The sequence below is a fragment of the Grammomys surdaster genome, unplaced genomic scaffold, assembly GCF_004785775.1.
Source record: "Grammomys surdaster isolate TR1022 unplaced genomic scaffold, NIH_TR_1.0 172, whole genome shotgun sequence".
Taxonomy (NCBI): Eukaryota; Metazoa; Chordata; class Mammalia; order Rodentia; family Muridae; genus Grammomys; species Grammomys surdaster.
In genome coordinates, this window is record NW_021604620.1 from 5,303,133 (window position 1) to 5,320,638 (window position 17,506).

General features: G+C 38.8%; 1 protein-coding gene across 4 annotated transcripts in view; it reads left to right on the forward strand.

Annotated features, from left to right (window-relative positions):
• Zcwpw2 (zinc finger CW-type and PWWP domain containing 2) overlaps positions 1-17,506 on the forward strand; it is a 108,452-nt gene that overhangs the window by 61,000 nt on the left and 29,946 nt on the right. For all 4 annotated transcript variants that reach the window (XM_028767370.1, XM_028767371.1, XM_028767368.1 and 1 more), the window contains exons 4-6: positions 5,388-5,502; positions 10,013-10,059; positions 16,537-16,595. In XM_028767370.1, the coding sequence (XP_028623203.1) occupies positions 5,388-5,502; positions 10,013-10,059; positions 16,537-16,595 (221 nt within the window). The remainder of the gene's footprint in view (positions 1-5,387; positions 5,503-10,012; positions 10,060-16,536; positions 16,596-17,506) is intronic.

A 17,506-nucleotide genomic window follows, 5' to 3' on the forward strand; every position in this document is an offset into this window, starting at 1 on the left:
AGAGGAAAGTCATACCTGGTACTAGAAACCTAATCAACTACCTGGAGCTACTGAAGTCATGGACCTCAAGGAGAAACTACAACCACTCCTTTACCAAACAAATATAATCTCTAACTACATTCTAAATGTTTATCCTTGTATCTACAGATAAGTATAGTTTTCACCCTTCACCAAGAAAATGCTTTACAATAGATGAAGAGCATTATAGAAAACCACAACAAATCAAAATGAAGATTGTGGCACTTAGCACCAATGGCTACATCTACAATGCAACTTCTGAATTATTATGTTAAAGGCGGAAAAAGATTAAAAGAATCAGAGGAACAGGAAGTTTGCTGTGACATGCATCTCCTAGGAATGTTATGTCTATGAAGTTACACCTGTGAAGTCTTAAAAACATGGTTAGGCAAATATGCCCTAAGAAAGAATGACACCAATGGACATGCTTACATAGAAGGAGGTAATTTCATGGGGCCTCAACCCTAGACAACTAACACAGCTAAGGAATACTGAGAGTGGAAAACATAGTCTTCCCTAGGAAGAGCACACCAATTGGTTATCCGATACTAAATGGTCAGCCCTTAAAACACAGACATACAAGCAGTACTATATGTATTAAGCAGTTGTACTTCTATATTTAGGGATACACACACACACACACACACACCCCACCATCATCATCATCATCCATTTACAACAATTAAAGACAAAAAGGCCATGGATTTGAAAGAAAGCAAGGAGAGGATTTGGAGGGAGGAAAGGGAAGGTGAAAATAATGTAATTATTTTAAATAATCTTAAAAATAATTTTTAAAAACACCATGAAAAATATACTTTCTTCAAGCCTACAAGGAATCAACTATAACATTGTATAATAGCAAACCAACAAAAGCATTTTCTTTGGCTTCTCTTCTATTTCATTTTAAGATCAGAGGATATAGAAAATGTAGGGAGAAGAGCTGTCTGAGGATCGGGATACCACTGTCAGCCTGGGCTGGGCTTCTTGTACATGAAGTGCAAGAGCTGATATGACAAGAAATTTAATATTGAACATATTAGTGGATTTTTTAAAATTTTGTGAGGGGTACAGCAATTGGAGGACATTTTATCTTTTGAAAGTTAACAGACAAGCAGAAGAGTCACAAGATCTACTTACTCTAGGTATTTGTCTTTAAACTTTTTTTCTGTTCAGGCAGGGTTACTTTGTATAGCTCTGGCTGGCTGGAACTTGCTGTGTAGATCTGGCCGGCCTGGAACTCACAGAGAACCACCTGTCTATGCCTCCTGAGTGCTGAAGTCAAAGGCTTATGCCACCACACTACTGATACTAGTGTTTTGAAGTAAAATGAACCACAATGTTACCATTACAATACATTCAAGCTTGGTGTTTATTCATTCTTGATAAACATTAACCTAGTAATGAAAATGTAGAATGAATTTGTTTAGTGAGACACTGGGCCTCTCTCGACAATCCAGAAGCCTTTGCCTGTCAGATTTCCAGAGAATGACTGTAACAGTGTCAGGAGAGCTGTTTTCAAGGATGGTTACAAGCACACTTTTTACACTTTTTATGAAGTCCTCTACAGAATGATTCCATTCAGTTTATGTTCTAGAAAGCACATGCACTCATCTGACTATTTTAACTAGAGGAGAAACATCATTTATGTAGGAAATCGGAATTTTTAAAAGTATATTAAATTTCTACATTCTAATATTTAATATTGTGTTTTAGTTGTTTGTATAATTAGCTAAAAGAAAGCAAAATTGCACAGACAGGAAAGGAAAAAGCAAATTGATAGTTTTAAATTTGTATTTGATGTGAATAGGAACTGGAGTGAAACAGTTGTCATGTGAGTGCCAGACGTTAAACCTGGGTCATCTTGAAGAGTATCCAGTGCTCCGAACCACTGAGTCATCTCTCATTCCAGCATTCTGTGTTTAACATGGTTATATGCCTGACAAAACATGGAACCCAAATAGAAAACCTGATATAAACAAAGCTTTACTAAATAAAAAAAAACTACTTAAAAGGGGAAAATTCAGTTATATCTCAGCTAATGTGATTGCTATACACAAGTGACTAGTTGAAAATAAAATTGTGATACTCATTTTTGATGACACTGAGCTGTGTAAAATGCCCTGGCATAAGTGTATGAAGCAAACCATCAAGCCTACTGTATAAAACTTCCAGATCCTACTACAAAGACAGGAAATGAGCCCAAGAAGATGGACAAACAGAACCCACTGTTTGGTGTGGAAGATGTACATCAGAAGATGTCAATTTAAGTTACTGTGAATAAAACCTCAATTTAAAAAGGGAACACAATCTTAGTATTTGTAGGAACGTGGAACCTAGAGTGACAGTCTTGACCTGTAAAATACACAAGGTGTTAATGTTAGAAGCTCTAGCAGTTAAATTAGTTTGTTACTGATGTTACTAAAGTAATGGAACCTGTAATGGAATGACAACTCACACGCTCAGAAGTGTCTCCCTGGTCCATAGCACCGTGGTTTCCTGTCTGGGCCGTTGCTGTAGCCTGCTAAGCATCTGTCTCACAGCTACACTTACTTCTGCATAACCTGACCTCATCAAAGTAGTAAGATTGATGGTTTGAGGGCATGTAATTCCAGTGTTCAGAGCGAGACAGGCATGGCAAGTTCTGGCCAGCCTGAGGTGTATAGTAAGACCATGTCTCATTAAGGGGGAAAGGGAGGGCATGTAAACCAAAGAACATCTCCACCAGAGCTCTGCAGTGTCACCTGTTTCCTGCTGAGTGGTAACTAAACGCCTCTAGTGGCTTCATTGGCCCTCCCTGTTCTGGCCCTCAGTAATTTTCTGGCACACCCCATCTTTATCATTGTCTCTCTGCCACCCTAGGTTCTTTGATGCATCCTGAATGTATATCCATATCTGACTCTTGAAGATGTCTTCTCCAGAAACATTCTTTCCTTGAAGAGCTAAATGGCTGACTCCCCAACCTCCTCCAAGTCTTTACTCAAAAGACACCATTTCAGTTTCAGTGGGTTCCTCTGACCACCCTGCTGCTCTCTCACTCTGCATGGGTGATTGCCCTGCCTCCTGCCATGTAGGCTTTTCTTACCCCACACAGAGTCCTAGAGTGCTTCTTTTCACACAATAGAATTGTCTGTCCACCAACAGATCCCCAATAGGGGGCTACATTATGTTGAATCAATCAATAAATTGCATAATCAGAAAGAAAATTGAAAAATAAAATATATATCTATTAATATCAATGTAAAATAAATGCCTATACTTTTTCAAGTGCTTATAGATGCATACTATATTTGTAGAATAGAAAAAGCATTAACTGTGGTTGACTTAGTGAGAAAGAGTTCAGAGAATGACAAAAATGGAAATTCGGAACCCCCAGAGCTTGAACCTGCCACCTCTTGATTTAAAAAAATATATATAGTGTATAGTTGAGCCTAATTCTGGAATTAAAAATTCTTCATGAAGTTGAGGCTCAACTATTGAGCACCTTCAAACAGCGTTCATTTGTTCAGCCACTAGGTGTCCTGTATCTACCATAAGTTCTTAAAGAAGCCGTGACAGAGTTGCAGCTTTCCAGCTCCCTTAACTCTCTGTTGTTCAGTGTTGCCAACAGTCCCAAGCTGTTTCTTTAAAGGTAATTGCAGAGCATCTGTTCGTTTCATGAAGAGATTTTCACTGTACAGCTTCCTATCATCATGATAGCATTAGTGCTGCAGAGATACATTAACTAAAAATCTAAGATATATATTCCAGACAAGATCTCGCTATGTAGCTGTGGCTGGCCTAGAGCTCACTATGTAGACCAGGCTGACTCTGAACCCACAGAGATCCACCTGCCTCTACCTACAGGGTGCTGGGGTTAAAGCTATGTGTTACCATGCCCTCCCTGACAATCTTAATTTACGTTTACAGTGTAAAAGCCAGCAAGATGGTTCAGTGGGTTAAGATGCTTGTCTCCAAGCCCGGTAACCTGAGTTTAATCCCTAGAATCACCTGGTAGGAGAGAACTAAGTTTCTCAAGTTGTCCTTTAGCTTCCAAACGTACAAAATACATAAATGGTAAACATTAAAGATTACAGTTAACAAATAGAATTGCTTACATTTTCGTTTATTTAACCTGAGAAATAACTTAGCAAATGAATGAAATTTACATTTTATGTATATGAAAGTATTTTGATTATATCCTTTTATTGCTTCAGTTATGTATCAGCGATTGTTCAGAAGCACAGTTAAGAGGCATTTTCTGAATGTTTACAACACTTAATAAGGTGTCAGATCCGTGGCACCATGAAAGATACAAAGATAAATACTTACCATTGTCATGGATCTTCGTTTGTGGGTGGTGACAGTCATGGCCATCTGCAAGTATGACATATGTCAGAATGGAGCAAATCATTAAATGACAATGTTAGGCATAGCTGGAGCATGAAGTTGATATTAACTTGGGGACTACAAGAATTTCATGTGGCATTCGAAAAGGGCTTTGTACACAGTTTCATTCTGTGAGTTGAGAGGGAATGTTGTAGAAGTTGAAAATTGTGTTCAAATACTGCATTATTCCTTTTATCTAAACAAGCCTAACATATTCATGCCTGGGTGGTAAATACGTATCAGTAGAAGAAATATCCATATCTCCATTGATGGTATTTTTAAAAAGAAAATCATGTCACACATTTTATAAATTGTAATATTTAAAGACATAAAAAAACTTCCTAACAATTAAAAATTTTAGAAAAATTGCTGTATTAGATGATTGATATTTTTAATTCAGGTTCTTTTGCTCAGTTTCTTAAACATCCAGGATATGTGCAATGCCTTATTAGAATGACACACAGAGTTCATGCTGTTGTAGAAACTATCATGCATTGTCTCCTGTAACACTCATGAAAAGTCATTGATTGGCTGCTCAGACTCACATATCATATACACAGAGAGGCTGGGGCACAGCAGGTGAAGTGTGTGTGTGGGAGAGTGGGGTGGGGGGGATTTGGCACAAGTCCAAACTAAATATAAATAGAATTAATGTTTTTACACTAAAATCATTGCTTGTCATTCCCTACCACTTGAGTCTCATTCTCTGTCACATAAAGTGAGGTTAGTGTTACCCCTTCTGTATTCTGCTGACTGCTTTGCTTACCCTGGGAGCATGGGAGATGCACCAGATCATCTTAATGAATGGGTTATTAACTTGTGGGATTCTCACAACACTGCTATGTTTTAAAACAATAAAATAATAGCCGGTTACCAAGCCTCAGCGATGCTTGTATCAAATTAAGCTTAGCTCCAGTGAGTGTTCTATCAAGTATACGCTCTAAAACAAAATTAACATTTAAAAACAAACACTATTCCTTGTCTCCATTTATGCATTTCTGTAGATGGCAGAAAGTACGAAGAGGAAGAGGTGGTATAGGAGTGCCCTTGAGGAAGCACACCAACTCTACAGGTACTCAAGAGAGCAGAGACTGGAAGCGTGCTGCCTATCAAAGCAGGGTATGACAAGCTTTCTCTTCCTTATCATCCAAACCGGAACTCCTGAGTGTGTGCTCCTAAAACATGTCTGCACATCTCAAATTGTATGTCTTTTCTTTATGTGCAGTGCCTTATTAGAATAAATATGGGTTCTGTTCATTGTAAAAGAATTTTCAAGTGAATTAATAGCACATATCTTGTTCTCTGAGATTATTCTTAGTGACTAAACTCAGTTTAAACACAGACACTGTAATTAGTGTTTTCTACTATTTTATTTACTCTTAGATTGCATAAACCATTACTGGAAAACATATAATTAAAAAATTAGGAACCACAGATTTAAAATGTATTCCTCATGTGATAGTTTTACAGGGATATTCTGGGTTTTGTATTATTTTGTTTTGTTTTTGAGAATACAGAGTTTTCTAACTGCTTGATTTTAAAATAAATTCAAAGCAGGAGTGAATTATATACTCACAATTTTAAAATTGTTTTATTCTATTTTCTTTACCTATTGTGGACATGCCATGGTGTTCTAGTGGAGGTCAAAGAACAACTTTAGGGATCAGTTAACTCGTTCTATGAGGGAGGTCCTGGGTTCAGTCAAACTCAGTCAAAGGGCAAGTGCCTTTACTGCCTGAACCACCTCACAGGCTTACAGCAGTTTTTGAAAATAGTTTTTCTCATACATAACTGCAGGAGCTCACGTCTCTTCTGGCGTGATGGTGACCAGAGTCACAGTGCTTGTCATTTGTGTTCTCCTCGCTTTCAGGCCAACCCAATGACTTTACACATAAACTTAGGTAGATAGGTTTTAAAGTTTTTCTCAAATATAAAGTTTCCTATACAAATTTACTGAGAATGTATATGAAACTTTTGCAATGGAGAAAAAGCTTCAGCATTCCTGTAGGGTTCAGCTGAAGGCCAGATCTTTACATAAAGTACTGTGCTTTCCAGCTGAAGGTAATAGACAGAAGGCTGTGTGGGATGTAAAATTACTGTGATCACGTTACCAAATATTTTAAAATATATTTGAGTTGATTATAATTATTTCATAGGACAGTCATAATCTTTTAAAAGTTAAGTATGCCATGTCTGCTAACTTTCAGGTGAGTGAACTTAAAGGCTGTGCTTGAGGAAGCGTAACACCCATGAGCCAGCCTCACACTTGCTAGGCAAACCCCTCCACTGAATTGCCTGCTCAGCCTGTTTTGCATTTGGGATGGATTTGCCCATTTCTACTTCCCTGCCAGAATTTTAATCATGTTTTTACAAAATAATCTCTCTTGTTTAGAGTTGTCTTGGGTTCACAAACATTGGATGTAGGTAGAGTTCCTACATACCGTCTGTCCACCAGAACTCACCCTCTCCGCCCATCAAAGACCATACCATGTGATCTGTTGTAACTAGTGAGCCTACACCAACGCTTATAGTAACCTCCTGAGTTCATAGTGTACATGAGGCTCCACTCTGGTTTTACACTCTGTGTCATCATTGTCATACTGCACACAATCATTCCATGGCCTTAACATCCTGTGTCCTCCTTACTCATCTTTTCTCCCGCCAACACTCAGAAACTACTTTTGCTATCACTGTCTCCACAGTTTTGCTTTTTCCAATGTCTCATGGTTATCCTTCCGTGTTGGCTTCCTTCCTATAGAAACACACACTTGAGTTTCTTCTGTGTCTTTGTATCATTCTATAGCTCATTACTTTTTGGTGCAGAATAATATTCTACTCTATACATACCACACTCCATCACTCATCTACCTCGGAGCATCTGGATGGTTTCACTTTTGGGTGGTTACTGATTATGTAGTTTTCCTGTGGCCATGAAATTTCAATCCCTTTAGTAAACAATAACCATGATGGATGGAAGATACTATGTTGAAGACATGTGATTTCCAATGTTGTGTCAGCAGGGACTGAGAACCGTTGTTGCTCTGCAGGCTCTCAGTGCTATGTTACAGTCGACTTTCTCTAAAATGGGTGTCACCTCACTGTGCTTTTTCTCAAGGGCCCTGGTTACCCCGATGCTCAACACTGCCATATGCATATTTGTTCCTTTGTGTTTTCTTTGCTGCAGTGTCTTTTTAGGTCTTTTGGCCAATGGCTATTTGCTTATATGGCAAACTTCCTACGGCCTTAGCCTCAAAATGCTGGACTTACAGGATTGCACCACTATGCCCAGCTGAACCTTACTTGCTTCTTTCCCCCATTCCTTCCTTCCTCCCTCCCTCTCTTCTTTATTTGTCTCTCTTCACTTTGGTCAGTTTAGAGCTTCATTCCCCAGGCCACATCCTGCTAACTCATGAATCTATCAAAGAGGCTCTTCATTCTGTTAAAGGACTGTTGATCCTCTAGCATTTCTTTCTGACTCTGACAAGTGTCATGTTTCTTTACATTACTCATCAGTGTTTGCTGTTGTTGGCTTTTGGTATTAGGTTTCTTAATGTGACAATTATAATTATAATTTTCCTCCCTGTCTGTCTGTCTGTCTATCTATCTATCTATCTATCTTTCCATCCATTTATAAATCTCTCTTCAAAGTTGGGTGTGGTATCCTGAACAACAGAAACTACAGACTCAGTGTTTAGTAAGCTAGACAGTGCTAAGGTGTAGGGTTGGGGGGGTACATTCTGTTGTCCTAGTATTAGGTCTCAGTTCTAATCTGTGAACTTGACAAAACTCCTCATTTTTTTTTCCATTTTACTCATTTAAGTAGTAAGGACATCTACAGGGGAGTAAAGTTGTGTGTTTTGCTTTCCATGATGAGTGAGGCTCTGAAAAAAAATACAAATGCATTGGACAGTAGTAAAATAGCTCCTTTTGTGGGTGGATCTCATTAAGACTATGGCTGTGAGTATATTTCCCATTCACTCTGCCAGATGCCTGGGTGAATTTTCTCCAGCCTGCCCTGTGAGAACTTGGTGGCTCTTCAGGAGAAAGAACTCACAGAAGGGCTCCAGATCTTCCACCCTGCGTTCCAGCGCAGTGTTTGTTTCACAGGGTTGTCCACAGTTAACCTGCAGGGGTAGGCCGATTAGGGTTCAGAGGTTTTTTTTTTTTTTTTTAACCTCTGGACTGACTGTCATGGAAGATTCTGTTGATGTGTTTCTGATCAGGTAAATCATAATTCTCTACACTGATGTCTGTTCCTTCAGATTTGAGAGCAGAAGTGTGCCTCAGGAACCCCTCTTCCCTGATAGATCTAATTATGGATTCTAAGTCCTATGCCAGACCAGAAACTGGCCTGCCTCCTCCCTTTGTAAGAAGGTGCTTTCAGCTGCTGCACTTAAAGGAGCCCAGTCTTCTGCCACAGTCGTAAGGAGGCCATGAATGGCATCAAACAGCCACTGCATATAAACTTTTATTCTTAGCTTTGAGGACTGTTACAATCTTGCACACTGTTTAGACACACGCAAGATATCAGAAAGAAGGTGAAGGTCTCTCCTGGTTGGAGGAATCTCCTGTAATGGTGACTAGTCTTGTGTGTTCTTGAGTGAAGGGAAATGGTGTTTCTCAGAGGATGTCATTTTAAGCATCAGGGGGATACAGAAAGAGGATAATTCACATGTGGAAGCCAGTGATAACTATAAATACAACACACTTCCCTGGGTATTTGTTTTCTGTCAGGTGTTACTATTCCTTGATAACTTCACACATGTGTACAATGATATGACACACACATTCCCTATTTTCCTCTCCCACTACCCATATATGTCCCAACATCGCTCCCTTTTAACATGCTTCCTTCAACAACACATTATGTCCAGTCAGTGCTGCCCCCAAAGAAAATGATTCTCTGTTGATTTGTTTACTAATATACATATATTATATATACCAAAACAATATATTGGAAGAATTTCCCAATGAGCTAGTTGGTTATTAAATATTATTCAGTGGTAGTCTGAGAAATGGCACCAGTATCCACATTCTTGTGGAGTCACGTCCAAGGCAGTGCTGATACCTCTGTGGTCCCAAATGGAAGCAGAAGACACCATGGACAGACTAGGGGCTTGTAATCAAATGGGTCTACTCTGCCAGTACAACCACAGGCAGGGTGCTAGAGAACTCCTCAGTTCCTCAGGGAAGATGACTGTGAGCCTTACAATGTTATGCAGATGAAATGAAGTACAATTTATATGATATGTTTAATCCAGTGTTTAGTATGTAACAGGTGTGCAAGTAGAGACAATATGGACTTCATTCTAGATTTTATATACTCCAGAGTGCACACACCAACCAGAAAACAGAAGTTAGGCAGACTTGATGCTACCTAATAAACACTATTTCAACACCATCCATCAGACAAGAGTTCCTTCTTGACACTATGGCTTTCGGGTTGCTTAGCTCTCTCTACTCAACTCTGAGGAGGTGAAGTTATTAGTGTCTTAGTTCAGAGGGCCACTGAAAACAGTCCTGTTACTGATGTGTAATAAAGCAGAAAAGTCTAATTTTGTACTTATGTATCTATTTCAACAGGAAGATGAATTCTTTTTTAAAATAGATATATTGTATTATCTTACAGGCAGAGCCAAAACAGGCACCAAAGCTTCTGTGGTGGCCAAGAAAAGGGTAAGACTGTGTTTTAAAGTTAACTTCAAATTCTGCTTTTTTAAAAGGGAAAATAAATTACTAAAAAAAAATCATATAATCTGATTTTTTATTCTGAAGTTTACTTGAATATATAACTGCTTTCTTAGGCTGAATATAAACAGTATTTGTGATGATTTCCATTGATTTTGTAGAACTAGGGCAATAGAAACACTGATGGACAGAGTGATGGACAGGGGAACAAGTACTCTATTAAATCTTGCTTCACATCAACACTCGGGACAATGTTTGCATGCACGCCATGTTACTGGAACACATGAGAAATGATCTTTCCCTAGAAAATTTAAACAATAAATTCATAGCTTAATATGGCTGTTAAACTTAAGTTGAGAATAACATTGAACAACTCAATAAAATTTTGGGTAGACTATTTTAATGGAACCTTATAAAGCTAAGAACAGTTAAAATACACTTTAAAAATTTAATACATTATTTTGAATTTTATATATGGAATAGTGTTGAACTCTATTTTTTTTTAGAAAATATGATTTAGAAAATATTGGCATTCTCAGATGGCAATGTCTAATTATAAGATATTACTGAAGTGGAAAAAGAGAGATGCTTACAGCACACACTTGGGCACAGATTGCATCAGTGACGTAGGAAAACCAACTGTACTAAAAAGAGGAGCCTGTGTGTGGTTACCTGGTTCATGGCTTGAGGAAGAGATCAGAGATGGTCAAGTGCGGGGTGAAGCACAGAAAGGGATGTTCTGCATGCGGCTAGAGACTGTCCATGAGATGAGCATCACTTTTGATGCGTGTGTGTGTGTGTGTGTGTGTGTGTGTGTGTGTGTGCATGCCTGCATGAATGTATATGTGCAGGGAGGGAGGGGTTTATTTAAGACAAAATTTTGATTTTTTGGTCATTGTTCAAGTTTTGGTTTTGGGTTTTAGGCAAAGTCTTGCTAGGTAGCTCAGGCTGGCCCCAGGCTCATTGGCCAGGTACTCCTGCTTGTCATTCCTTATAGGGATTTGATACCACACCCTATTATGTTTGTTTGTTTGTTTCTGTTTTTTAAATTCCATTGTTTTGCTCTTGGGCTTTACTTGTGAAGTAATGCTGCTCCTTCTCCTCAGGAAGGAGTTCAGGGTCCCAGGAGACGTCACTATCTCCTGTCAGGGTCCAGGGCTAGCCCTGAGTGCTCACTGGGGGTTTGCAGAGTTTGGGAGGCAGCATAGCTGTGCCATTGCAGAGTGTGGGCAGAATTAGTGACTCAACTCTCTTCTATTACGTGGACTAAGAAGTCATAAAGGCATCTCCTCTTTCCATGTATTATTTACGTTTGTCATTGTCCCCTGGGGGGCAGCATTATTAGATTTAGGAAAAGGCTACTGACTATAAATATGAGTGAAAATGTCATAGCAAACACACTATTCCATCCCAATAACTAATAAAATGACTTGAAAACATGGATAAGCACATAAACTTCATCTGATACTAAAAGTGTGAAATTTAACGTGAGGCTCGGTGGCCTCTGTTCAGATGCCTATTCTGATGTGTACAGGTCACCGGGTTGTATAGAATTTGGGTCTGGTTAACTTTAGTATGTGATGCTTGTTAGTAAGTTTCTACTGATAAATGTTATAAAATTAAAACATTATTAATATAAAACAAATGAAAAAGGCAAAGCAAGAGAAAAACTAACCTGGGCAAGGTGGCACATGCCTGTAGTCCCAGCCTTGGGAGGTAGGGCAGGAGGATCAGGAGCTCAAGGGTATCCTTGGCTACAAGGTGAATTCAAGGCCAGCCAGGCCTATACCATATCCTGTCTTCAGAAACTGTTTTAGCCCTTATTACTAGAAAAATTTTTCTTTTTGAAAATCATCTTCAAATTCTAAGAATAACTTTCTTTTTACTTTTGTTTTTCTATGCATAATACTCATTTAAAGATTTAGTTGAGATTAATTCACTTGAAATTTGAGTTATTAATAAAATTTACCCTGTATGTTTATGGGTTTTGCATCTGTAGCTTGAACTAGCTGAAGGTAGAAAAACATTTTTTTAATTTGTCTGTTGGGGATACTATTCACCACTCCCTTCCTCAGCTGCATCCCATCAAAACCAAAATCAATAATGGTTATTAGCATAACATAAAATAGAAATTTGAGTAATGACTTTATGTTTCATAGATTGCAGATATGTCCCTAGATATTAGATGATCTTTCTCTGCTCATTTGCAGCAATTGCTGTTCAGTGTCAGTGAGAATTAATAGAACTGACTTATTACAGAATTCATGTTTATAATATACTCTGGTGTATAAACATTCAGCTTCTGATGACTTTGAGATACTATTTATCTTTTTGTTTATATTATTGATGTCTTCAAATGTTTCAAAAATAACTTTCCTATATAAGATACACATCAAAAATCCCTACACCAGTGTACACTGGAGAACAGACTCATCCAGACCACAGGGAACTATGCCCTGCCTTTTCTCCCATGAACCTGTGTACAGAGTCCTCTCTGGACTTTTCATAGGGTTGGTACAGAGTATTCAAGCCTCACAAAATGATTAAGACTATGTCTTATTGTATAATTGGGGGAGATTCTGTCTATCCTGTCAGAAAACAGTTCTTATGTATTAGGCTTACAGGACTTGATGAGATCCCCACAGGCTGAGGAGTCACTGAGTATTCCTAATGTTGAGGTTAATAGGAGAAAAAAAATGGTGAAACACACAATAACATTCTGAACATTCATTTCTTTATAGGTAAAAAATTAATGCTGTATTATAACCATTGAATGTTCTCTATACATTGGCTCTTAGCAATTGAGTTTACATATGTTTCAGAAGTCTCCCTAGAAACAGGGTCCTCTGCCAACATCCCCCATCTCCCAGCATCTCCCTTGCTGAAATGACCAATGGCTTTAGAAAAACTGTACAGAAACAGGAAATGTTTGCAGCTGACTTGGATTTGCACAGCACCTCCAGCCAGAGGTCAGATAATCTGATCCCTGGCTCCTTTGTCAGCTGAGCAACTGTACTGCAAACCCCACTTCCACGGCCTTCTTTCTTCCTTGGGTGCCTTGTTGGAATTAACTCTATCATTCTTAAGTGTTTTATAGATATGAGTGAAATGTGAATGACAAGCCACCTTAAATTTTTGTGTTCAGTTCCTGAGCAGGCCTTTTAGAAAATCTAAATAGCTAGCCTTTAAGATCTCTGAGTAAAACGCCGAATCATAGAGCCCCTTGAAGCTTTATGCCAGTCTCATCCTTAGCCACAGTTTGAGGTGCTAATAGGAAATCCTTCATGGCTTTTGTTCAAGGTGGCACTGGGAGCCAGCTTCTATTTTTAGAGAAAATTCCCTCTGTGCCTCTGTTCACTGCTTGAAAGCACACTCTAGTTGTTCTCTCTGCTAAGACCCTCAACCAGAGAAACCCACAGAGCTTAGCTGCAACTGCAGAGAGCGGGAGGCAGCAAGGCATTTATAAATCACGCTGTCAGGCACTGGGCTTGATGCTGTCCAGAGTCATGGGGATGCCAGACTCTACTGAAAACTGACCTGCCTCGCATATGATAATTGATGTGCAATGTTTATGTAAGAAACAATAGAATTATATACCTCAAAAAGTAGCATCCAAAATAGGGAGAGAAAAATCATCATTTCAGTCCTCATTCCTCAAGGAAATGCTATGGGCAGTCTGTCTAGGCTGGACTGTATTAGCCGTGTGCTGCAGTTGCTTGGGTTCAGCTGGCACCATCATTTCTACCTGCTACAGGAAGCTAGTTTGCATCCTTCCTTCATGCACGCATCCCTGGCATCTTTTCCAAAGAGAAATGGTCATGCTGGCTTTGCAGATTTCTAGATCATATCTTTGAACAAAGTTTTCTACATTATTCAAAGAATGCAGATTCACTGTTGGAAAGTCTGTCAAGGCAGGTAGCCCTGTAGTGAGTATTGACTGACAATTACCCTCCAGAGAAGGTTGTGATACATCCTTAGGCCTGCTCTAAGAACAAAATGCTGGATCTGTGCTTTACACCTTCAGACATTAGGCAGCTTGTTCCTTTTGTTTAAAGCATAGCACATTTTCATTCAGAAGCCAGATGGCTTAGTGTTGAGTCCAAGTAAATAGAGTTAATGTAAGTACAATTCCTAAGGATTTTCTTCATTTAGAATTGAAGGCAATTCTAATGTTTGCCATTCTAGGTATCAACTCTAATTGTCTCTGTGTGTGTACAAATATGCACATATGTGCATATGTACACATATACATATATTCCCTCTTTTTCTTCCTACTAGTCTAGAAGTTACACAATACAATCCTCTTCTTTGGGGGTTATCCTTATATGTCAATATATTGGTCTTAAGTTACTTTTCTGAAACTCCTGTGTTGTTACTTTTAAAATTCCTCTATTGGTCATAAATGTTGTAATTATATCTTTCTTTGTGAATAATTCAATACCATATATTGTACTTACTGCTCTGTTCTGATTCCTTTCCTCTTCTATTTTATTACTTTTGATTATGAATCTTCTTTGTTTTTTCACTTCTCTACAAAATAGTCTTTTTTTTTATCTTTCTCAGTGTTAAGAATAAAACTCAGGTCTTATATCTGCTCTATAAAAGCTGTAGTTTTGAGCTCTATACCCAGCCCCAGTTAGGCTATCATGGTTCACTTAGTTTATCCTTTTTCATTAGAACTTCAAGCATCCTGTATGATGTATTTTGATCAGATTCACCCTTCCCTCAACTCCTCCCAGATCCACTCTCCTCCCTGAGCTGTGCAGGATTCTTGGCTTCTATTTTGTCATTTTTGGATTTTGTTAAACCAACCAAGTTGGCACTGTTCATGATCCTTGGAGGTGTGACTCACTCACAGCCAGTGGCCCCTCAGGTGGAAGTGGGACTTCTTACCCACATCCTCTCTCCACAATAACTGAGGTTCTGTCTAGCCTGAGCCCGCGGAGGTCTTGAGTTCATGTAGATGTACAAAATGCTTAATAACTTGTTTATCTCCACTTATTTTTGGTTTTTTCTTTTAGGTTAAATCTCTGTAGCATGTCCTTTCGTAGTTCTTTCAGAAGAATTATTTTTTTATTTAAGTTCCCTTTTATTTTGAAAGCTTTAATGATTTTTCTGAAAAATTATGGAAATTAACAACTGAAACATATAAACAGTTCCAAAGTTCCTCTGCTGTAATATTTAACAGCCTCAGCCAGCACGATACCCAGCTTCCCACTTGGTTACACTTGTGTGGGGTATAATCTAATTGATAATGCTCTTCTGCACTGCTGTGGATAAGGCGCCCAGTGCAGTCTGATCCACAGTGCTGTCACTGTCGTCACTTCCAGGACCATTCATTAGTTTAGCTTGCTTTTGAACTTTATGTCAACTGAACTATACATTGAAGACATTATTTTATGCGTTTTACTTTTCTTGCATGTTCTATTTGCCTTTAATTTTAGTTATTTTTAACTATTGAAGGTAGTGTATGAGATCCTGTGTGCGTCTTTTACATTAATTGCTTTTGTGCTTCTTCTTCTCCTAGTTTAGGAATCCTAGGGAACCTGTGTGTGTGTGTGTGTGTGTGTGTGTGTGTGTGTGTGTTTGTGTGTGTGTGTGTGTGTTTTAAATTTGGAAACCCTAATGTTCTCAGGAGCACATTAAACTTTAGATTTTTACTTCAATAGTATAGGCTGAGTGTTTTCTTTATGTCAGAAACATTGCTTTTCCCATCTAACCTGGAAGGCCAGAAATAGAATACTTGCTTTTGTGCTCTAGTGAGTAAAGTTTTGCCTGTTATTTTCATAGTCAAAAAAAATCCTGTTGTCTCCAGGCCTTATCTGATTATGTCACAGCAGAGTGCAGAACTTGTCTTTGCTTAGATGGAAAAAGCCAGCCGTGTTTCTTGGGCAGTGCATTGCTACAGATTCTTGGGGGCTTCTCCTATGTCAGTTCCCACCAGGTACCTTTACATTCTACACTTCTACAGGCTGACTGCTTCTGTTTTCCTTAAAGCTAAATGTTTGTCAAACTTAAAGATCGTCTTATTTTTATGGTTTCGTAAAAGTACATATGGGAACGTTTGAAATAGCAGATTCTTATTATTTTTTATTTTTTATTTTATATTATTATTATTATTATTATTATTATTTTGGTTTTCCGAGGCAGGGTTTCTCTGTGTAGCCCTGGCTGTCCTGGAACTCACTCTGTAGACCAGGCTGGCCTTGAACTCAGAAATCCGCCTGCCTCTGCCTCCCAAGTGCTGAGATTAAAGGCGTGAGCCACCACCGCTCAGTGAAATAGCAAATTCTTATCTGATCATTCTATTTCTGGAGTCAGACAGATTAGTACTTCTTCAATGACTATGAGGTGGAGGCTAGACCAAAAGGTCTTGCTAAGGAGTATGGGTGTCACAAAACCCACTAGTATGTTGAACAGATCTAAAACAATATGAACTAATTCATTTTTGATCTTTATTTATAGATGCAAGTTTCCAAAAATAATACTGAAAAGAAAAGGCCCAGAGTTAGAAAGAGGAAAAGGTATGTTTTGTAAAAATAAAAGTATTAGGATAAAAAATTTGAGATGTGTAAATTGTATTTAATTATTGTATGACATTTTCCCTGATTTTTTTTCCTCACTGGGTAAACATTGTGCTTAAACCTTTTTGAAAGAATTAGTAAATTAGCAGTTGGAAGTGCAGAGAAAGTTATACTTTATTTTGTTTGCTTTTGTTTTCCAACAGGGTTTTACTATGTAGCCCAGGCTACTCTCAAACTACCTCTCTCCTGTCTCAGAGCCTCATAGATGCTGGGATCCCAGGCACAGGCCATGGTACTTGGTTGAGAAAGATTTATATTCTTATAAGTATGTTGAACCAGAACTTCCTTTTACATATCTATGCATATTCAGAGTATGCACATCCGTCAGCTATTTTGTTTTGAAGTTTTATTTATTTACAATCCAGCCATTGCCCCCCTCCTGGTCCCCCTTCCTACAGTTCCTCATCCCGTTCCTCCTCCTCTGTGTTTCTGAGAGGATGCTCCCCACCCCACCAGACCTCCCCTCCTCCCTGGTGCCTCAAATCTCTCTTCTCCCACTGAGGCCAGACCAGACAGTCCTCTGCTATATATGTGTTGGGGGCCTTGGACCAGCTTCTGTATGCTGCCTTGGCTCAGTGTCTGGGAGCTCCCAGGAGTCTGGGATAGTTGAAACTGTTGGTCTTTCTATGGGGATGCTCTCCCCTTCAGCTTCTTCAAGCCTTCCAGTAATTCAACCATAGGGGTCCCTGACTTCCATCCAGTGGTTAGGTGTAAGTATCTGTGCCTGTCTCAGTCAGCAGTTGGTTGAGCCTCTCAGAGTACAGCCATGCTGGCTCCTGTCTGTAAGCACATCATAGCATCACTAATAGTGTCAAGCCTTGGTGCCCCCCACAATGAGATGGATCCTAAGT